General features: G+C 42.2%; 1 protein-coding gene across 1 annotated transcript in view; it reads left to right on the top strand.

The window, feature by feature from the left end:
• Positions 1-24,189, top strand: part of LOC117551471 (voltage-dependent T-type calcium channel subunit alpha-1I-like) — a gene marked incomplete at both ends in the record, with an annotated part of 140,069 nt that overhangs the window by 86,715 nt on the left and 29,165 nt on the right. The window contains 4 exons of the mRNA XM_034224383.1: positions 1,707-2,042; positions 2,340-2,432; positions 15,042-15,387; positions 17,134-17,498. Of these exons, the coding sequence (XP_034080274.1) occupies positions 1,707-2,042; positions 2,340-2,432; positions 15,042-15,387; positions 17,134-17,498 (1,140 nt within the window). The remainder of the gene's footprint in view (positions 1-1,706; positions 2,043-2,339; positions 2,433-15,041; positions 15,388-17,133; positions 17,499-24,189) is intronic.

Consider the following 24,189-nt stretch of genomic DNA (forward strand, 5'->3'; position numbering starts at 1 on the left):
CTGAAACCAGAGCCCAGTCTGCTCTGATTGGTCAACCTCTTAGAGATGTCCCCCCCCCACCCCTTAACCACGTGTTGGAGCGTTAGCCAATAGAAGCTTGAGTTTTACATTGTGATTTCACTCAAATACAGAAGTAAACAAAGGAGTCCAGTGGAGGCGTTTCAGGCAGGGAGAGAAACTCCCTCTGGAAGGAACTCAGGGATTTTAGCCTCTGAGACCAAAAAGCACAAGAGGGCACCTTTAACATCTTTGAGCGCATACAGCTCTCACTGGAACTCATTGAGCAAAGTGTTCATACGCTGCTTTTGTCCTACTTCTCTGTCCGCCTCTCTTAAAGCTTGTCAACTGCAAATATATAACGTTGGCAGGACCGGCTGATCCAGCTTCCTCTCCTCTGGCTGCACTTCACCTTCGAGAAATACCACTGGTCTACATTTCTGTTATTAGCCGCTGAGAGAGCTGATACACACATGTCAGTAGTCTGAAGATGTTCACGTAATGCAAGCACAACACACTGAACACCTAGTTGGTTTTATTATAACTGTAGAGTGTTTTTCAACCTTTAATTTGATCGACAGTTTGCTTTACTAAGGCTGTTTGTAGAAGAAGAAAAAGGGGTAGAATTAAGTAGATGCCACATTAGATTTGCTTCACTGAGCATCCAACAAGACAGCTGTCTCTGAGTGACGGTGACATGCAGTATATGTGTAGCATAAAGCCAACAACGGCAGACACAGCACCGAAGACACAGGCAATGGTTTCTGTGGAAAACCCCATCAGACATGTGTCACGGTATTTAAATAAAGCTTTATTATTATCATGGTTAACACGTCACATCACTACCTGTCTGCCTCTCTGTGTCCCTGCTGTCAATGTCTTCCAATCCATTACAAACATAATCATCCCTCTCAGTCCTCTCATCTGACTGCATCATTATATTTTCTGCTTTCAGTTTTGATCTCACGCCACACGAATGTTCAGCCATGAAGGACGAGTGGCTTTATTCTGCGTGGAATCTCCAAAGAGAAATAGCATTAATGCCCACACACATTGCATAACTCTATTCATGGCCTCTGGCTTCAAATGTGATTTCAGTATTTTACTGATTGAGGATTAAATAAGTGACACATTGGATGCACACCAGATGCATTGCCAATCAATATTAGATTATGAAACACAACAACTGCCTTCTGTTTCTCACTTCAGGATGGACCTTTCTAATTCGTTTCTTACAGTTACTTCATTGTTGTTTTTAAAGCAAAAGCTACAGACCCAGAATCAGCACTTCTCTAACAGGGCTGAAATAGAGGGATATGAGGCATGGCTATAAATGGGTGATCTGTTTGGTATTTTGAGCAAAACACTTCAAAGACATGTTTTTCATATATCTGAGACCTATAATATATATGCCTACAAATAGTATACTAGGAGACCTTTAAAATGGAGATAATCAAAACCATTATTGTGATAATTGTTTTGCCCTCGGCTAATTAATTTAGCCACAGAGGTTGAGTCAAATGATGATGCCTTCAAGCTCTGTTCACAAAAAACTGCCTTTGTTTCTCACTTCAGGATGAACCTTGCTCTTCTGGTTCTTCCCATTTACCTAGTTGAATTCATTTCCTACAGTTACTCCATTGTTGTTTTTAAAGCAACTTTAGTTCGGTACTGTACTCACCTCTTTCTCTCCCCCCCCCCAGCCCCAGGGCATCAGCCTCCCCCGGCCCTACTACAGTGCCGATGAGGATGACGAGCGGCCCTTCATCTGCTCGCTGCCCATCGATAATGGCATCATGTCCTGCTCAGACGTCCCGGCGCGGCGTGAGGGCGGACGGACGTGCTGCCTGGATAAAGACGACGCTCTGTACCGCCAGTCGCTGGGCCTCAGCCCCGAGCCGCTAGCCAATGGGAGCGTCAGCGTGGGCGGGCTCTGTGTGAACTGGAACCAGTACTACACCCGCTGCCACACGGGGCTCAGCAACCCTCACAAAGGAGCCATCAACTTCGACAACATCTGCTTCGCCTGGATCGTCATCTTTCAGGTGAGACATTCGTGTTTGATAACACTTTAGACTAAGGTACACATACTCACCATCAACTAGTTGTTCATTAACATATTAGAGTCAAAATACCAGCTTATTGGTTATGAACAAGACTTCCCTTTAAAACAGGCAACATATTCTGAGTTAGAAAAAACACATTTTGAGTTATTTTGACACAATTAACACTTGGGCAATAGCAAGGACACGCATGTTCCCAAACTGTTCCTTTAACAGGAGCAAGGCACCCCCATGAAGGCATTTTGTGGATTCACTGTTCACCTTTCCTCTCGACTGCAGGTGATCACTCTGGAGGGCTGGGTGGAGATCATGTACTATGTGATGGATGCTCACTCCTTCTACAACTTCATCTACTTCATCCTGCTGATCATTGTAAGTCACACTCGTACACTGTACACAAAGTAGGGCTTGCTTTGTGCAGCCAGGCGACTCACACACACACACACACACACACACACACACACACACACACACACACACACACACACACACACATACACACACACACACACACACACACTGAGCTAAAAACCCTGCAGAAGGATCCTTTTGTTCTGTTAACACTTTTGAATTCCAATCCTTTAGCTACTGTTTCCGTATATCAGGTGCTCATACTGTGTGTTCCTCTAGTATATATCATTCTCAGTCTGTCAGAGAGACGGCGTGCGTGTGTGTGTGTGTGTGTGTGTGTGTGTGTGTGTGTGTGTGTGTGTGTGTGTGTGTGTGTGTGTGTGTGTGTGTGTGTGTGTGTGTGTGTGTGTGTGTGTGTGTGTGTGTGTGTGTGTGTGTGTGTGTGTGTGTGTGTGTGTGTGTGTGTGTGTGTGTGTGTGTGTGTGTGTGTGTAGTGTGCAGCGTGACTGCCAGTCCCGGTTGCTTCCTCAACCCGGGGGCTGCCGTGTCTTTTTATTACACTTTTAATTGCCTGCCTTCAGATTCAGACACAAGCTAAGTCTCTCCTCACCCCTTTATTTCTTCTTCCATTACCCTCCAAATCTGTCACTCATCCTTCCTTGCCACCCTATCTTCCTTATCTGTTCCTGCCATCTATCAATCCTTGCTAACTGTTCCTTCCCTTCGTCCTTCACCCCTCTCTGCCTCACTCTCTTTCCTTTTATCTCTCCCACCTCCAGACTCCCTTCATTAATACTCTTCCTACCTGCATTTCATCCCCCCTTTCTCGCTGAGCATCAGTCATGCATCTGTCACTCTACTCATTATTCTCAGTGACGCGGAAACATTTGCAAACAGGCACACCAACACCAATCCAGTTTCCAATACGCATTAAAGCTGTGTGCGTTCCCATTGGAGCCCATGTTAAATGATGTTTTGACCTATCTCAGGCTGTGCCGTCGTAAATCATCTCCTCTCCGCAGAAGCCATCACTCTCTAGCCCTGAGCGAGTATATTCAATTCAAATGTTATTCAAAGTACTTGGTTTGTCCCTGGGGGAAGTGTGCAGAGGCATGTAGAGAGCACCAGTAACACAGTATAGAAAATACCGGGAAAAGTAGAGAAAAATACAAGTTAAATAAACTACCATAGAAAGCAATGCATGAACCCTGCTATGCCTTAGATAGTTTGGGGTGATGTCTAGAAGGACCCTCTCTACTATATGATACAATACTAATTAGTTGTCAGGTCAAGTCTGAAATGTTACAGCAGCTCCATTTGCAACATCTAAGAAGGACTTAAGACACAAAGAAGAGATCAAATATTTAACATCACATCACGATTAATGAAGAGAACGTTCTTCTATCTGCATCGTATCTGCTTATGCTATCGTGTACTTGTGTTTGACATGCAGTTTAAGCCCCGAGCCTGTTTTTCAGGTCTCAGGCTCGAAAATGACATTCCCAGAACAAATGACCATATCTTCACTTCTAAAAGGGTTACATTAATAATCTTTTTTCTCAAAGCAAGGTTACATCTGTGAGTTGGATGTAGATGTGTCAGAATCAATATAGATATTTTTATTTTAAAGTAAATTCAGATTGAACACAGTAAAACAATTTAAATTATTGTGTCCGTCCAAAAAAAAAAAATTACTTATAAAACCACCCTTGAATGATGGGATGGTAGACTAAAAGCTTTAGGAATCCAAACGACAACATATAATAAGTACTCTGTATCAAGATTGATGCAAAACAAGTGAAAATTGACCTTTTTAGAGAGATTTAGCACAAAAAAAACACTTCTGGGGTCATTTGGGTGGATTTTCCATATCTCTGGCCCCCCTTGCTCGATTTTGCTGATTGACATCTCTTTCTAACCGTCAGAGCCAATGGAATCGAGGGGAACTCCCACATACTCCTTATTTGGTCATGTGTGTGTGTGAGACTGCCGTATAGCCAAGACCGGAAGCTGCAATAACTCTGGTGGCTACCATTAGCAGCTAACTTTTACTCTCCGATTTTTACATACAATGGAATTATGGATTATAAATTAAAAACAATTATTCCACAGAAACATTATCAATTTATGGATTAACCGATTCAGCCGCGTTTTTTCTTGTTTTAATGCCATTGAACACGTCTTTTGATCAGATTGACAGCTACGGTGAGACGATCTCCCGTAAAAGCTCCGTAAAGGTACGTGTTGTGATGTCTGTGTTTGCTTCCCCTGTCGCGAGTTCGGATCACTCAGTGATGATACTATATACTGAAATAATCTGTGGAACCTCAGCTTTAATCGGATATCTTGTATGTGCAGCTACGATAAGTAATAATGATATATTTTATCTTGAGTTCTGTGCCAAAGTGCGTTAGCATTTTTCACTCAGGGGTCATTTAGATGCTTCTTGTGAGACTTGTGTTTTGTTTTGGTAAAAATTGTTTGTATCGTCAGTTAGCTGAGATTATTCCCGTTAATCTGGTGCTACACATTAATAGGTTCTTAAATATTAAGATCCCCTGAGACACTGTGTCGTGAAAAAAAAAAGGACCTGCCGAGGGGGACCTTGGGGCTTAACAGGTTAATCTAAAGGTTGTTCAGCCATCACACGTACTTATTTTGTTCCACTAGACTTAAAAAATACCTTCTACTCTCAATAAAACAAATGTATTGACACACAATGATGGACAAGAATTCCCTCGCATGCATTTTCCCGGATTAACTAATCAAGATTGCTTCACCACAGATGATTTTATGATATTATGGTTGTCTTTTGATGTGAGAGCATCAGTGGGGAGGGGAACAGTGAGGAGGAAGGAAGGGAGGACTAGAGTAACGGCCCGTCTACACTACAGGCATCAAAAAATCTTGAAGCTGGGCGTGTCTGAAGCTTGGCGATTTTTTGCGAGCAACGCGACCAACAACCAATCACATGAATCTCCCGCCCCCGACATACAAAGCAATAGCAATGTTAAAACGAAGTAAACTGGATATAAAATCCCCAAACAGGCGAAAACCTACCAGCTTCACCCACTGTCTCTGCCACCTCCCTCCCCATGCCTGGTTCCTCCACTGTCTCTGCCACCTCCCTCCATGCCTCGCTCCTCCAGTTTGTATCCCGGTAAATAGTTCTGGTCGGAAAGAACCGGGTGATTTGCTACCGTAATTTCTCGTTTTGAATATGAGGAAATGAACTGCGGTCTGGCTCTCCCAGCTTGCACGCGGTTTGATTGGCTAGCGCTTGTACTGGCGGGAATTGCAAAAACGGGATTTGATTGGCTGACGCCAGCTTCGAGCAAGCATCGAGCCTCAAAAGTTGAACATTGTTCAACTTTTGACGCCGATAGACGCTCGCGATGCTTGCAACGCCTTGCCATGCTACCCACAATGCAGTTCGGCGAAGTTTGAAAATATCCTACGTCACCCCATTTAAATGAATGGGCGAAGCGTTGAAAGCATTTTATTACGCCTGTAGTGTAGACGGGCCGTAAGAGTTGGTGGAGAGTAAGAAATGTGGAAAGGATGATGAAATTGGAGAAGAAATAGAGGCATGAAGAGGGGGGAAAATTGTGAGTGATGTGAAGAGTGAGGGTGATGGAGGAGGGGTGGGAGAGCAGTGGATGGATCAATGAAGAGAAGGAATCAGGAGCGGAGGGAAGTGATGTCGGCATGAAATCACAGAGAGGACTGGAGGATGGGGGGAGGACGCGACCACATGTTGGACTCCCTCTTTGATCTGAAATGAAATGGTATTAATTAGAGCGAATCCCTGAGCATGTCCTCCGGCCTCTCTGAGCACACACTGATCACAGCTTCAGCAGCATGTCAAACGCTACGTCTACCAACCTTTCACATTTAAATACTGTAGTATTGGGAAAAGGCAAGTTGATATATGCGCATATTTTGAAATAGAAGATACAGCACCAATATTAAAGAGTCAAGTAAAGACGACAGAAAAAATAAATGTGAAAGTTTCATTGTCACCAAAACTTTACTTTGACCATAATAATAACACATTTGATTCTGTATGTTGATACCAATTGGGTGTTTTTAGGTAATATTTTGCACGGTCCTTTGTTAGCTAGCTAATAAAATGCTAATATTTCCTATTAATTGTCAATAGTTCAAAGACGACATGCTCACTTTCTGGTGTATATCAGTATGTAGTGTCTCTACTTTAAAGAGTCCTCTCCTGCTGATGTTCAGGTGTATATCAGTAGTAGTGCTCTACTTTAAGAGTCCTCCCTGCTGTGTTCCGGGTGTATATCAAAGTATGTAGTGTCTCACTACTTTAAAGAGTCCTCTCCTGCTGATGTTCAGGTGTATATCGTATAGTAGTGGTCTCTACTTTTAAAGAGTCCCTCTCCTCTGATTGTCAGGTGTATTCAGATGGAGTGGTCTCTACTTTAAAGAGTCCTCTCCTGCTGATGTTCTGGTGATGTAGTGTCTCTACTTTAAAGAGTCCTCTCCTGCTGATGTTCAGGTGTATACAGTATGTAGTGTCTCTACTTTAAAGAGTCCTCTCCTGCTGATGTTCAGGTGTATATCAGTATGTAGTGTCTCTACTTTAAAGAGTCCTCTCCTGCTGATGTTCAGGTGTATATCAGTATGTAGTGTCTCTACTTTAAAGAGTCCTCTCCTGCTGATGTTCAGGTGTATATCAGTATGTAGTGTCTCTACTTTAAAGAGTCTCTCCTGCTGATGTTCAGGTGTATATCAGTATAGTGTCTCTACTTTAAAGAGTCCTCTCCTGCTGATGTTCAGGTGTATATCAGTATGTAGTGTCCTACTTTAAAGAGTCCTCTCCTGCTGATGTTCAGGTGTATATCAGTATGTAGTGTCCTACTTTAAAGAGTCCTCTCCTGCTGATGTTCAGGTGATATCAGTATGTAGTGTCTCTACTTTAAAGAGTCTCTCCTGCTGATGTTCAGGTGTATATCAGTATGTAGTGTCTCTACTTTAAAGAGTCCTCTCCTGTTGATGTTCAGGTGTATATCAGTATGTAGTGTCTCTACTTTAAAGAGTCCTCTCCTGCTGATGTTCAGGTGTATATCAGTATGTAGTGTCTCTACTTGAAAGAGTCCTCTCCTGCTGATGTTCAGGTGTATATCAGTATGTAGTGTCTACTTTAAAGAGTCCTCTCCTGCTGATGTTCAGGTGTATATCAGTATGTAGTGTCTCTACTTTAAAGAGTCCTCTCCTGCTGATGTTCAGGTGTATATCAGTATGTAGTGTCTCTACTTTAAAGAGTCCTCTCCTGCTGATGTTCAGGTGTATATCAGTATGTAGTGTCTCTACTTTAAAGAGTCCTCTCCTGCTGATGTTCAGGTGTATATCAGTATGTAGGTGTCTCTACTTTAAAGAGTCCTCCCCTGCTGTTCAGGTGTATATCAGTATGTAGTGTCTCTACTTTAAAGAGTCATCTCCTACTGATGTTCAGGTGTATATCAGTATGTAGTGTCTCTACTTTAAAGAGTCCTCTCCTGCTGATGTTCAGGTGTATATCAGTATGTAGTGTCTCTACTTTAAAGAGTCATCTCCTACTGATGTTCAGGTGTATATCAGTATGTAGTGTCTCTACTTTAAAGAGTCCTCTCCTGCTGATGTTCAGGTGTATATCAGTATGTAGTGTCTCTACTTTAAAGAGTCCTCCCCTGCTGATGTTCAGGTGTATATCAGTATGTAGTGTCTCTACTTTAAAGAGTCCTCTCCTGATGATGTTCAGGTGTGTATCAGTATGTAGTGTCTCTACTTTAAAGAGTCCTCTCCTGCTGATGTTCAGGTGTATATCAGTATGTAGTGTCTCTACTTTAAAGAGTCCTCTCCTGCTGATGTTCAGGTGTATATCAGTATGTAGTGTCTCTAATTTAAAGAGTCCTCTCCTGCTGATGTTCAGGTGTATATCAGTATGTAGTGTCTCTACTTTAAAGAGTCCTCTCCTGCTGATGTTCAGGTATATATCAGTATGTAGTGTCTCTACTTTAAAGAGTCCTCTCCTGCTGATGTTCAGGTGTATATCAGTATGTAGTGTCTCTACTTTAAAGAGTCCTCTCCTGCTGATGTTCAGGTGTATATCAGTATGTAGTGTCTCTACTTTAAAGAGTCCTCTCCTGCTGATGTTCAGGTATAGATGAGTGAGACCTCACTGCTTAATGTATCTGGAGATACTCAGTAATTAATCACGCTCATGGTGTTGCAGACTGAGTTTCCTCGCAGGGCTTTTCTCCCTGCAGAGCTTTGACGGTCGGGATCTTGTCAGCGTTGTTACGGCATGTCTCGGCGCTTGTCTCACAAACAGACTTAGCGGAGGAAAGTGATTTAAAGCATTACGGTTCACACGTTAAAAAGTTCTGTTCCCATTGTGCTTATCTCAAGAACAGACAGATGACGAGATTTCATTTATGTTTCCTTTAATGCTGCACGACACTGAGCATGGAGACAGACAGAGGAGAGAATGGCTTGTATTTAGCCGTTTGACAATTTCACTCACAATGCAGATTAAGCGTGATAAATTGAATTGAGAATCAGAGGGGTGAGTGATAACAAGAGAGCGCAAGAAGAGATGAAAACGCTGATGAGAGAGAGTGTGACAGATGGAGGGACAGATGAGAAAAGTGAGATAAAATGGAGAGACTTTGAGAGTCGCTGTACACTGATTAGCATCATGTAGAGCAGACACAAGGACTCAGAGGAATTAAAGGCTTTACTTGGGAAAAGCTTTGGCTCTGTGAAATTAAGGTTTGCCATCTGGAAAGGCCAGCAGAGTGTGATGAGCCTTTTGATTCGACGGTGACCTCGCTTACCGGGTATTAACGTTGAACACATGAGTATAAACACCTGCTCTTTGAACAGTTGATGTGTTTTTGGTGACTTCGACGGAGACGGACCTTAGACATTCCTTGGGGTTTAGTCGATTCCTTACAGTGTTATGAACCGAGACACAGGACCCAAAAGCAGGACTCGGAGACAGTTGTCCAAAAATAGAATGTTCTTTAATAACAAAAACTAAATCGCACTTTCAAAACATAGAAAGTAGTTAAACAGCCAAAACTAAGTTGTACAACAACACAAAAACTCACTTGGCAAAAGGTCTAAATCTCAAGGTAGGTATCAGGAGTCAAAAGGCCTAGGTGCTCACGACATGAAACATAACGAACTGACAAAGGAACAAAGAAACACCAGGGCTATATATAGGTGAGGGGGATGGGCACAGGTGAAAACAATCAGGGCAGGGCCAAGCAATCTCACAGAGGGAATCACACAAAGGCAGGAAATGTGGGATCTGGAATGAGAGGCAAGATTACTTTCAAAATAAAAACAGGAAGTGACAAGATCAAAACACAAAACTAGAGTAAAAACATAACTAAACCTAACATATCTGTCGAGTCACAACATACAGTTCATATCTAAGGACAGAGGGTCTGAGGACAGAGGGTCTGAGGACAGAGGGTCTATGGACAGAGGGTCTGAGGACAGAGGGTCTGAGGACAGAGGGTCTAAGGACAGAGGGTCTGAGGACAGAGGGTCTAAGGACAGAGGGTCTGAGGACAGAGGGTCTGAGGACAGAGGGTCTAAGGACAGAGGGTCTAAGGACAGAGGTTCTGATGACAGAGCGTCTAAGGACAGAGGGTCTAAGGACAGAGGGTCTAAGGACAGAGGGTATCGTTTTCTCATACTGATATTCCTCACAATCTGTGCTGTTGTATTTGCTGTAAAGTGTCTCTACTGTAGGTTATGTTCTATTATATGTTCAGCACTTTGGCTCCACCAAACATCGTTTATAAATGTGCTTTATAAATAAAACTTGATTTGATATCTTGTCTTCAGAGCTTCATGCAAAAAGAGATGTTTGGCCTTCAGCAGCAACATTTATTTTATATTATCTCTTAATTTTCTGTGTCGAGAAAAGGTCAAACCTTAAGAAAACTGTAAAAACCTTCTTAACTATTTGGAGGCGTGTGAGCATGGGTAACTTCCCTCTAAAGACTAAAGAATGGAAGGCACTTTATCAGGAATCATATTAAAGTGGTGACCCTCAAAAGCTGAGGGGAAAAGCAGAACTTTAGCAGTTGTGAAATCATCTGTTCCCGGAATAAAACGTATGATCTTTGTAATTAAAACATTAATGAATTCTAAGAATCAATGGGCAATTACAAAATACTCTGAAACAGGTATTGGATACCAAATGTGTCCGTAAACTATTTCTAAGACCCCCAAAAGTAAGCTACCTAGATTTGGCACCCTTTAAGATACATTTCCCAAATGTAAGTCACTTACTTTTGTGGTAAATGACAAAAACACTACGAAGAAAGCTCCATTTGTGAGCAATAAACAATGATATCTATCATTGATGCAATAAATGTTTGAACTAAAAGGCTGACGTTAAAAACGGGTTGCTTGAATTTTTGGTAATCAGGATATTTCTTAGTTAACATTTTGATATTTCTTTGTTAACATTTCTTTGCTCTTCCTCAAACTCACTCTCTCTCACACACACACACACACACACACACACACACTCACACACACACACACACACACACACACACACACACACACACACACACACACACACACTCTCTAATCTAATTGTGTTTCAGCGGCTGCAGCAGAGTGTGGGTATAAATATTTGAGGGGATTTGTGCTGATCGGCTGCAGGGAGCTTTCTTAGACCTCCAGAACAGAGAGCTTGAACACCAGCCGGTCTGCCCACAAATAAGCTCTGGATCAATGAAGAGCAGCTTCACACACACTGAGGCTCACACACACACATCGACTTACACACACCTTTTATCCGGCTCCTCAGTAGTCGTGGACACAGCGGAGGAGCAGGAGGGGGTTATCGGGCTCACAATCACTATTCTTCACAGAGAGCCTTCTCCCTCTCTCTACATCAGGTCTGCTTCTCTCGGGACTTTTTCATCTGTTAAAACTGCTATAAAGAGAGTGTGTGTTAAATATCAAACATACAGGAAAGCAAAACAAAGGTTCTAACAGTTTTCCGACACACTTGTGAATATAAATTCTCCAGTTTGGCTCCGAAACCTAGATATTTCAACAAAGAAGTACATTTTGGTTCCAGTAAAAGGTCCAGTGTGGAGGATTTAGTGGCATTTAGTTTAGATGAGATAAGAGGTACTTATTCGATCCTAAATTGGGAAATGTTTGCGTTGCAGCAGCATACAAAACAAAACAAGGCGTTGCACATAAGTAGAAATAAACAACTCTAGAATTTAAACATCTCAAAATAGAATTAAAACGGCATTCAAAAGTTGAAAAATATACAGTAGACCGTGAAGATAAAACATCAATGAACTCTGACTATAAAACACTATTGAAGGCGACACGATGTAAAGCAGGATAGTGTTTACATTAAGTGTGTAAGGAATGGAATATTACTTTAAATATAATGGGAAAATGCAACAAAAGGAATGATGTTGTTGATTGCAAACGCAAAAAGACTTCTCAATCTGCTGTGACCTTAAGGTTTGGAGAAATTGGAGTTGTTATCCCTGAGTTTAAAATCCCATTTAAAGTTGACATTATTTTTGCTAAATCGCGCTGTTTTATGAGTATGTTGTGCTTCGACTGTGACATGTTCAAAATGGTGTTCTGATGATTCATCAAAGATAGTTTAATGTCCGTCCAATTGGTGGAAGTACTCCAACTGTGAGTCATCTAACATCCACGCTATGGAGACACTCAATGGGAGTTTGATCTGTGAACCAGGGCTGTGCCAAATAGCATCCTGTACTTTATCACTCTTTAGTCCTAGTCTTTGTAAAGTATAGTACGTGACAACACTTTTGGGCCTTGGATCAAATCCCTAAATCCAAGGTGATGCTTGTCCATTGTGAATGTGGTCTTTTCTTTTCCTTCCATTAGAGATGACAATTCTCTGAGATTGAAAACAACAGCATCTATAGATGAGAGCAACACATGCGTCACTTCTGGGCGAAATTACGGCACCCGCTCACTTTTGGGGGGAAACATTGATGTCATTTGAATGGCGGTAAATACGGATTCTGAAGATTTCGGCAACTCACATCAAAACATTTAGAAAACCGCATTTTTCTGTATCTACAAGAAGCTCAACGAAGATGTTCAGACGGACAAACTATTAAGACATGTTACTGGAGATCCATGATCGGCGTCGATTTATAGTGTAATTTAAATACATTGGAAATGATGTCTGATAAGTCTCCTAGAGCAGGAGTTCCCAAACGTTGCCATGCCAAGGACCCCCATATAGCATTATCCTCTGGCGGGACCCCCTGTTGCAATTTTTATTTTTTACATGATGTGTACAAGTGCCTCGCGATGGAGCATGCAGTGCGTTGCCACTACATTTGGGGCCTTCTGCCTGATCGAAGCTGTCACTCCGCTTTCTTTGCCTGTCGTAGCCGCACTGCCCCATCTGAACACACACCCACACAACGAGACCAGTCAAGTCCGTTTGAGATGATGTACTCATCTAAAACTTGGAAAATGTCTCTTCCTGTGGTTCTACCTTCCAGTGCTTTGCAAAATAATATTTCCTCAACAAAGTTGTCTTCTGATATAAATCTGATGTATGCAAGCAACTCTGCGACATTTGCTACATCCGTGCTCTCATCCGGCTGCAGAGCGAAACATTCACTCGCTCTCACTTGCTCCAAAAGCTGAGCAGATTTTCACTCTCAGTAGCGGCAGCTCGATTCTGATTGGCTTGAAGGGCGGTCGTGTGATTCAAAAACAAAAAAATATTAAAAGATTGGCATCAAAGGACACAAAGATTGATAGATATGCAGTTATTAATAACATCAACAAAACAATTCCCCTTTCCCTCAAACTTTGCGTGACCCCCATGGCGCCCCCTGGCGGCCCCCCGGGGGGTCGGGGCCCCCACTTTGAAAAACACTGTCCTAGAGGACGAGTGGCAGGCAGCCGGCTTACACTGAAACTGTGATTTCTGAGTTTATTTTACAATTTTGTTTGTCTGTAGACGAAGTAAAGAAACCGTAACTTGGGATTTAATTGTTGTTTGAGGTGCGATACATGACTCAGCAGTTTTAAGACATGGAGACAATATTATTTTCCGCTGATAAGGTTTTTTCGGTTACCAAAATACTGTATTTATCTCAAGAAAAAAGGCAGGAGTTACATTGCAGTATCATCAATGTTATCCCTGAAATCTGCACAGCTTTGTTTGTAACCATATTGCATTATTTGCAGCCAAGTGGGCTACCAGGCTGGACGTAGCAGCAGATCAACTCATGCTGAGAGTTTATTCAGTGTGACTTTGTGGAAGAAACTGACCGCCAAGTGTTTTCAGATTTCACACATACATGATAATTGGGTCTTTGAAACTGTATGCCTCTTCTCTCTCTGATTGGTTCCTTCTTCATGATCTTAGATCCATATGATAATGGCTTCTTAGTCAAAGGTCCCTATCATACTGTTTTTCATCAATATATCACAGGTCTCAGATATATCCAGAGCCTGTCTCTGATTGGCTGAAACACCAAACAGATCATTGCAGCATTACCCATAATCCCCTCTGTTTCAGTCCTGTTTCCAAAGTGCTGATTCTCTGTCTGTTACTTTAGATGAAAATAAAGAGCCCCTCCCCACGCCCCTCTGAGAGACATTTGGTTACAAAGAACTCAATGGTGCTCTAGAGGAGATTCAGGTGATCGGGGGGGGGGGTTACCTGAAGAGGGGACACATGTTGATGTAGAAGAGACATGAAGAAGAGGGGACACATGTTGATGTAGAAGAGACATGGAGAAGAGGGGACACATGTTGATGTAGAAGAGACATGAAGAAGAGGGGACACATGTTGATGTAGAAGAGACATGAAGAAGAGGGGGACACATGTTGATGTAGAAGAGACATGAAGAAGAGGGGACACATGTTGATGTAGAAGAGACATGAAGAAGAGGGGACACATGTTGATGTAGAAGAGACATGAAGAAGAGGGGACACGTGTTGATGTAGAAGAGACATGAAGAAGAGGGGACACATGTTGATGTAGAAGAGACATGAAGAAGAGGGGACACATGTTGATGTAGAAGAGACATGAAGAAGAGGGGACACATGTTGATGTAGAAGAGACATGAAGAAGAGGGGACACATGTTGATGTAGAAGAGACATGAAGAAGAGGGGACACATGTTGATGTAGAAGAGACATGAAGAAGAGGGGACACGTGTTGATGTAGAAGAGACATGAAGAAGAGGGGACACGTGTTGATGTAGAAGAGACATGAAGAAGAGGGGACACATGTTGATGTAGAAGAGACATGAAGAAGAGGGGACAAATGTTGATGAAGAAGAGACATGAAGAAGAGGGGACACATGTTGATGGAGAAGAGGGGACACATGTTGATGTAGAAGAGACATGAAGAAGAGGGGACACATGCTGATGTAGAAGAGACATGAGGAAGTGGATTTTTCATAATAGGTGACCTTTAACATGAAGCTGTGTGTGGCTCTTTTCTGCTGTAACAAATGTCCCCTCTGTGGGACTAATAAAGGTATTCTGATTCTGATTTGGAATAAACAATAATTGGGTCTTTTATAACTATATGCCTCTTGTCTCCCTCTCTCAGATTGGTTCCTTCTTCATGATCAACCTGTGCCTCGTGGTCATCGCCACCCAGTTTTCTGAGACCAAGCAGCGGGAGCACCAGCTGATGCAGGAGCAGCGAGCGAGATGTTCCTCTAACTCCACTCTGGACAGCGAGCCTGGAGACTGCTACGAGGCTGTCTTCCAGCTCGTCTGTCACATGATCCGCAAGGCCCGGAGACAAACTGTCTTCCTGTTCAACACCCTGCGGGGGAAACCTCGTGGATTTAAGGGCGTCGGAAGAGGAAGAAGAGGAGGAGGAGGGGAAAGGAGAGAGAGGAAGGCCAATGGAAGGGGAGGAGTTGAGAAGAGAGCAGTGATGAGGCACGGTATGTAAACATGTTTTAAACCTTCATGAAACCAGGAAGCATTTTAACAGTTTAGCATAACTGTTACCTGGCCTTTAAGTCAATTGTTTTCTGAATGGTTGTTATCCTAAAATAAGGTCTGTGGTTAACACAAGCTGAAGAGATTGTAATGTTTTATTCTACAACATAAATGACGTCAGTAGATATCCCACTGGTGAGTTTAAAAACGGTGGTTGCTAACAAGTGTCTAAATGAGATGACTAAACATCATCACGCCCAACGCTAGCCACCTTTAGCTTAGCGGTGGTGACGTGAAGTCATGTGACCGTGCTGTAGTTCCTTTATAGCCCAACATTAGCCGCCTTTAGCTTAGCGGTGGTGACGTGAAGTCATGTGACCGTGCTGTAGTTCCTTTATTGTCACGATCTGTCTTTATGGTGTTTTGTCTTGTCTTGTTTCATGTTTTATTTTGAAAGGTCTTCACTTCCTGTCTTGCCTGTTTCTGTCTGCGTTGTGTCTTGTTTAAATCTGTCTGTGGTTCCCGGTCGTTAGTTTCCCTGGTGTGTCTAATTTACCCGATTGTGTTCACCTGGTGTCCCTGTGTTTTCTCCTCCCTCCTCACCTGTGTCTTGTTTCTGTGATTAGTCTTGTGTGTATTTAAGTTCTGGTTTTTCTGTCTGTCTTTGTCGGTTCGTCTTTTGTCATGACTAGTTCGTCGGTGAGTGTTCTGTTTTGTCGTTGTTTAGCACCTAGCCTTGAAATAAAGGAATTGTCACTTTATTCTGCATTTGGGTCCTACCTGCTTCACACACCGTGACATTTATAGCCCAACATTAGCCACCTTTAGCTTAGCGGTGGTGACGTGAAGTCATGTGACCATGCTGTAGTTCCTTTATAGCCCAACATTAGCCACCTTTAGCTTAGCGGTGGTGACGTGAAGTCATGTGATCGTGCTTTAGTTCCATTATAGCCCCACATTAGCCACCTTTAGCTTAGCGGTGGTGATGTGAAGTCAACTGACCGTGCTGTAGTTCCTTTATAGCCCAACATTAGCCGCCTTTAGCTTAGAGGTGGTGACGTGAAGTCATGTGACCGTTCTGTAGTTCCTGTATAGCCCAACATTAGCCACCTTTAGCTTAGCGGTGGTGACGTGAAGTCAAGTGACCGTGCTGTAGTTCCTTTATAGCCCAACATTAGCCGCCTTTAGCTTAGAGGTGGTGACGTGAAGTCATGTGACCGTTCTGTAGTTCCTGTATAGCCCAACATTAGCCACCTTTAGCTTAGCGGTGGTGACGTGAAGTCAAGTGACCGTGCTGTAGTTCCTTTATAGCCCAACATTAGCCGCCTTTAGCTTAGAGGTGGTGACGTGAAGTCATGTGATCGTGCTTTAGTTCCATTATAGCCCCACATTAGCCACCTTTAGCTTAGCGGTTGGTGACGTGAAGTCCAAGTGACCGTGCTGTAGTTCCTGTATAGCCCAACATTAGCCGCCTTTAGCTTAGCAGTTGTGACCGTGAAGTCATGTGACCGTGATGATGTTCCTTTATAGCCTACAGTAGCTTCTTACTTCAAAAATCATAACATCCTGTTAATATGTGGAGATTATCCTGCTGAACTAAACATGTAAATCTCATAAACGTTTGTTTTAAACGGAGATTATTTCTTCCAAAATCCAATGGAAGAATCTCTTTGCTTTTGTTGAGGGAACCAGGGAGATGCACCGCTTGATAAACTGCTTGTTTAACCCCTCTCTTTGCTTTATTGTAGGTCCCCCCTGTCCCCATCGTAGTAAACCGGACCACACCTCTGCGACTGACGGCTGCCCTCAATGTGCCGCTGCTCTGTCGCTCACTGGACCAACTCGTACTGCGGTGAAAGAGGAAACAGAGGAGGGAGCTGTAGAGGAAACGGACCGGGAGGGGACGCACTCTGACACCAAGGAGAAGGGCAATACAGGCCAGGAAGGTGCAGAGAAACAGGAGTGCTGTAGCCGAAAGAAGGGATGCAAGGAGATATGGCATGACATCACGATGAAGCTTTGGGGAATCGTGGAGAGCAAATACTTCAACCGAGGCATCATGATCGCTATCCTCATCAATACCATCAGTATGGGCATCGAGCACCACGAGCAGGTACAGATCTCCTCTCATTTACACCGTCTTCTTGATTGAATTCCTCTCTTGGTCTTTGACTGAAAATAATGATGCTCTGTCGTCCCCTTGTCTCTTGTCCTGGAACTCGATGGGGAAAGGTCATGAGTCAGATATTTTAGATATTCAGAAACAAGTCAATATGTTGAGATTTTCAGAAATAAGTCAAACATTTGAGATATTTAGAAATAAATAAGATATTTTAGATATTCAGAAAAAAATTCAGAAATGTTAGATTTTCTGAAAAAAGTAAGAATGTTGATATTTTTTCTGACCAAAAGTCAATATTCAGAAAAAAGTCAGACATTTTAGATTTTCAGAAAAAAGTCAGAAATGTGAGAGTTTTTTCCTTGAACTCGATGAGAAAGGCCATGAGAGGAGATGGAACTATACTTTCCCCCGTCGGTGAATTCAGGCGTTTATAGTGAGTCAGAGTCAGAGTGAAAAATAGGATTCACACAAGATAGAAAATAAAGATAAAATATAATACAAATTAAAATATGAATACAAACATTTAAAATAAAGTGATTAACTGTTGAAACAAGGTATCACAGTAAAACGTTGAGCATTTGAATGGAAATATACACATAGGTCAAGGAAATATTAGAAGGAGAATTCATAAGGACTGAAGGGTGATTATAGTTGTAGATGGGCCTTACGGTACTGTGCAGGGCCGTCCCTGGCCAACTTGAGGCCCCACGCAAAGGGGGGGGGTACTAGTAGAGCCTCGCAGCGGCAAAACCATGCCGCGCCACACTAATTGCGCCGCATAAGCACATAGGTGCGCCACATTTACGGCTCAGTTGAGGCTCCCTCCGCAAGGTGAGGCCCCACGCAGTCTGCGTGATCAGCCTGTAGGGAGGGACGGCCCTGGTACTGTGAGCATTTATACTGGTCTTGTCTGCATTAATCAGCGATTTATAAACACATAACCCAGTCATCAAAAAAAGTAATCATTTTCAGAATGAAGTCAAAATGTTGATATTTTCAGAAACACCCGGGTGTCCGTAGCCAGCAATGCTATTTACACCCGGGCTACATATTAGATACTGTTTTTGAAATTTTCGAAAAAAGTCAGAAATGTTAGATTTTCAGAAAAAAGTCAGAAATGTTAGATTTTCAGAAAAAAGTAAGAATGTCGAAATTTGCAGAAATAAGTCAGATATTCAGAAAAAAGTCAGAAATTTGTGATTTTCTGAAAAAAGTCAAAATGTTGATATTTTCACAAAAAAGTCAAAATGTTGAAATCTCCAGAAAAAACGGCGGTAATTAAAGTTTAAAAGTCTCAAAATGCTACAACAACTGTCACAAACTGGATGAATGTGAAGTATTTTGTTAAAGGAGGATGAAAGCGTAATTAAGGAGCACTATTGGAGTGACTTTGATGGTTATTGGACTCAGGATTAATTAATTTGGATTCCCGCTGTATGAAGAAATTAAAGGACGGCGCAAGTGGAAACAATTCACAAAGGGATTAAACTGTTTAAAACACATGCTCAAAGTAAGCCGGATTTTACCGATGTGTTTATGTAGATTCAAAAGTCGTAAATAATCTAAATGGAGGAGACCGATCTGATCGGAGCAACTGTGAGAAATAATCTGAAACCGGCATGGACAATGACTGTGTTTTAAAAATGCACTTATCCAGAAAAGCCTGGTTTGGACACTTTACGGGCAGAAGAAACATTTCTATTAAAGAATTATACATTTCTGTCTTTTTATGCCTTTAGTTTCTAACTTGAATTTTTATTCAAATGAATGAATCAATAATTGTGTATGTTTTATTGTAATGTAGAGACAAGGCTTTTAGTGACAATCATGTATTGCCTTATATGTAAAAAAAAAAAAAAAAAGTCTAAATATGATATTTGGCCTCAACTCCTCCCAGGTTGGGAACCACTGACCTAGTCTTTGGTGTAGGGTAGGCATCTACAGTGTAAATGTTGTAATAAGTCATTGTTGTTCAGCCAAAACAAACAATGCCTGTATTTTCGATAATAAAGCAACATCTCACCTACTGTAGTCAAATGGTGCTTGTTCATTCTTTTGGGATCAAAAGAAAGCTCCTTTACATTAAGAGTAGGCTTTGTCAGTTTTAAGCTGTACAGAAATAAAGGTTTAGAGGCTTCAATGTTTTGATGGATTTGATTCCTTCTAATAGGACATTTTACACGCTAGATTTTGAGTAGATTGGTTGGCTGGCTGTCCGTGAAACAGACAGTTCCTGTGGTCATCAGTCTATGTTTCCATCAGCAACTTTTCAGGAAGTAGAAAAATAATGAGACCAATTAAAAACATCCTTAGCTTCCCAAGTTCTTACAACTTTTAGTTGAAAGACAAACACAATGCCTGGATGGAGATTACATCCGTTGAATGAACGTACTATATTTGTGTTTGTGTGTTTATATGTAGTCATAGCTAGCCAATTAGCATGTATTTGCAAGCTAACAAGGTACCTGCATGAATGGGGGAATCCATCAGCATAAAGGATTTGTCTGTGTTGTATTTAGTAGATTACATCAGCTGCTCTTTCTCTAGCTTCATAAGGTGTTTTGAGAGTGATCCGACGACCCTGTTGCTTGCAGGGTGAATCTAGAGCCTCTTGTAGTGCCTCTCCCTGTCGCTCAATGCCCTCCTCTGCAATGTAAACCTCTATATATTCTCTCGTCCTGCACATCAAGCTCTTTCCTACATGTCTCTCTCCTCAATCATGATTTAACGCACCAAAGATAGACATGTCTGCTCTCAGGTGAGGCAGCAGGATATGGGTAGGACCACCAGAACATGATCAAACATTGGGTTTGAACACTCATTCAAATAACGCTTTCTTTCATCTTTTGTCTTTTTCTTTTCCGGTTTCCTGCAAGTTTCCGTCGCTCTGCTTTGTACACTCTTTTGTCTTTCCATCAATATTTTTCTGGCTCTCTCTATACCATCGCCCACTTACGCCTGCCACCGCCGCAGTGGTGGGTCGTCTCTCATCTCAGGGGCGGCTAAAAATAGCGAGAGACAGAACGAGAGAGTCTTTGCTCCCTCACCGGAGAGGAAATAGCGAGCTGAAATGTCTGTGCTTCCACCCGCCTGTTTTAGCGAACTGCAGTCATGCCTCCCTGTGTGTGAACAGCGGCATCAGAAGATTCATCTCTCCCCTCGCTCTGACCCTCCTCCTGTAGAGTGCTGCTCCACCTGTCCTGCTGCACCTGTGGTCTGATGCCGGTGTAGACACAGCAGATTATCACCGTGAGGAAACACTAGCCAAATCAAGTTTGTTTCTGTGTTGCAGTAGACGATTGAGGCCTGTAACTACTTTGGCACGCGAGTGCATTTCATTACAAAGACACCTGTTACATATTTAAATAAGGATACTTCCTTTTCTTTTTTCTTACAACAAAGCAGATAAACACAAAGCATTCCCTGCATTCCCTCAATATGTTTTTGGATATTTGTATGACATAATGAAAAGACAATAAGTTGGTTGTTTGGACCAGATATTAGAAAGAAAATGTAATCACTAATTCAAAGTAGCTCAATGCTCTTTGTTTATTGCCCTAACATAATTGCTATTGTTAGCATGTTGGGCTAAGCAGGATTCTAGAAGCAACAGAGCAGATTATAAAGTGGTTAATAGTTACAGGTTAGTCTATAAAATAATAACAAAAATGCATATTATGGGCAACACTGGGTAAGATTTCTACACTGTGCCTTCTTCTTCTTTCGTGTAACGTCAGAGGTTCAACTCTGTGTCGTGTGGCCATGCCCGCATCTCTGGTCCTACGTCGAAGAGGCTGGCTTCAGAGGGTGGTCTATATAAAGGGCAGGTGGTTGTTATATAGTCTGTTCAGGGTCACCGCACTCGCATGCAGCACTGTCTGCCAGGCCCCACTTCTTCATTGATGTTTTGAAGCGACCGACCCCAGTTCGTAGGCGGTTTAGTGTGGTCCATTGCCGGCGTGGTAGGTCGTCTCCTCCTACGGCGCCATCTCCTGGGTCCCAGATGTAGCGATGGATGCGGGAGGGCCCGGCTAGCTCCCACTCCTACCTCCAAGCAGCCGCCAACCATGCATCTCTGGAGAGGTCCTCAGAGGTGGAATTGAGAATCTCTTGTGCTGCCTTGTTGAAGGGGAGGCGGGACTTGAGCCCACTTAGAGGCGCTGCTCTCTGCTGCTCTCTCTACTATGCCAAAGTCAGTCCTTGATGCTATCAGTTTGATGCTATCAGTTTTTGCTAATGTTAGCATGTCTGCTATGCTTTTCTTCTCTCTTGGAAAGTTGCATTAAGCTAACCTAGGCTACCTAAAATAGCATTACGATTGGGAAACACTGTACATCGTAAGTCCTTTGTCTTTACCCTAAGCTCTTGTTATGTTAAAACTAAAAACATACAGACATGTAAGCTAACCAAACAGCATTTTGCTTTATTAGCTAACAATAGCTGACAGTGCCTCAGACTTTTAGCACAAAGCATGCATGGAGCCATTAACTGCACATGTAAAACCCCCTTTATACGAGATTGTTGTTTAAAAATGAGAGAGCTGAAATGATAAAAAGTCAGCCAGAGTTTCAATCAACTCATGGGGATAACGTTATTAAATTTATCCAGCTAGATACGGCTGATAAAGTCTCACAGTGAGTCGTAATTTAAGCCAACAAAAATCAATGATTGTTGTCCAGAAGGAAGAATTCTGCTTCTCTGATGTCGAAGGACCCCTTGTTTAAAAATGTACTTCACATTTTGAGCAGTAAAACCTCCACTGTGATTGGTGCAAACAGCGTTATGTTGCTATTGAGGGTAGAAAGCAGGCAAAGCAATAGTAAGGGGGCCAGGACTAACATGTGACAACAAATCAGCTATTATGAAATTGAGTGTTGCAGAATTATAATTAAATGATATCAGTAACTGTTTTTAAAAGGAAAACATAACGTAGTAACGTGTTCGGAAATCAGTTTGAGTTCAAATGAAGTGTTTCACAAATGGTAAATGAACTGTACTGATATATCTCTTTATCCAGTCTGTATGAACTCTCAAAGCACCTTGCATTACATTCACCCTATTCACACCTCATTCTGGTGAAGCCAATACTCACACACACCGGTGGCCATCAGGAGCAACTCAGGGGTTCAGTATCTTGCCCAAGGACACATCGACATGTTGACTGCACGTGCTGGAATCGAACCAACAACCTGCTGGTTGAAAGACGACCGCATTGCTCTTGACTTCACAGAAACGATCGAAAGTCTTGGGATTCACTCGTCAATTCTCTCAGTCCTTGTCTCAAAAGGGACTTTAGATGCTCCAATTGCATCATGGGAATTATTGGAAAAACACAAGGCTGTTTCCGCCGTTGAACAGGATGGATTCCTTCGAGTGAGAAACACTTCAGAGATTCGAACAGCTGTTTGGGAATAAATAATGCAGCAACATGATGGGCACTTTGGAGATTTGACAGGGATGGATAGAGATCAAACAACACCGCTGAATGATTGTCTGTCTCCTCTGAAAGGTCAGGATTAAAAGTGAAGAAGCAGCCGAGGCCACGGTCAAAATAATAAATAACACCCTCCTACTTAGTTTAGAGGGGGAATGTCTGTCACATGCAAACTGAACATGTTTGGAAACCAAAAGTAGGTCAGAGAAGGAAAGAATGAAATAATAATTGGGTTTTTGGAAAACAATGAAGCTATCCACAGGAAACAGTTGGATTCCTAAAATTAAAACAGCTGAGCTTCTGAAACCCTGCATCTAAAATGAATGCTGCACTACCTGAGGACAACTGAAGAATCAATCAACAAGACTTAAAGGGACAGTTGGGATGTTTGGAAGTGGGATGTATGAGGTACTACCCTTTGCTAGTGGTTCATTAGTAGCATTGCTATCTGAGGAAGCTACGCTGAATACTGCAGTAGAAAAAGACGTTGGCAAAAAAGTATTTTAGCAATATCATAGAAAGGCACGGCAATATTTTAAGCATGCATAATGAAGAATATGCTGTAGCCTAAACCACTCCATTGGTAACTAGAACTTAAACCTTGCAGAACACTGTTTTTGTGTGTGTTAGGTTCAGGTTAGCCAGATCACACAATAACACAAACCATCCCATCGAAGCCAGCTGTAGACCAGCATCGTTTTGCAATGGATAATCGCTCATCTTGTCAATGGAGTCTGGTGGCTTCTGCGCTGGCATTATTAGGTATAACAGTTCAGCTTGATGTCAGAAAGGGTTGTTTGACATCAAGATAAAGCGGTAAAGATGTATAGAATTACAACACAGGTAAAACTCTCTTGTATGACTTTGTTTTAAGAAGTTTGAAAAGCGTTTTGTGGACTCCCCCGTCCAGAAGTGCGTTGCTAAACTGTGCCCCTGTTTGTCTCTCCAATCTGGGAGCATGCCAATCATCATCTACTAAAACAATGTAACTCGTATAACATGTTTTTACTTCATCCTACTTTAAGTCAATAAAACTATCACTTTAAAAGGATAGCCAGTTGAAACACTATAACCTCTATTGAAGAGATACACTCTAAAAACAAGAGGAAACTAATTGAATAATTGAAACATGAAAAGTCGGGAAAGGATGTTGGTTTGTTTTGGTTCCCGTTAGCACATGTCTGATATGTATGCATGATGCCACAGCATGGGCTGTTGGGGTCAGACTCGCTGTGCATCACAAAGCAT

Source organism: Gymnodraco acuticeps, unplaced genomic scaffold (assembly GCF_902827175.1).
Source record: "Gymnodraco acuticeps unplaced genomic scaffold, fGymAcu1.1, whole genome shotgun sequence".
Lineage (NCBI taxonomy): Eukaryota > Metazoa > Chordata > Actinopteri > Perciformes > Bathydraconidae > Gymnodraco > Gymnodraco acuticeps.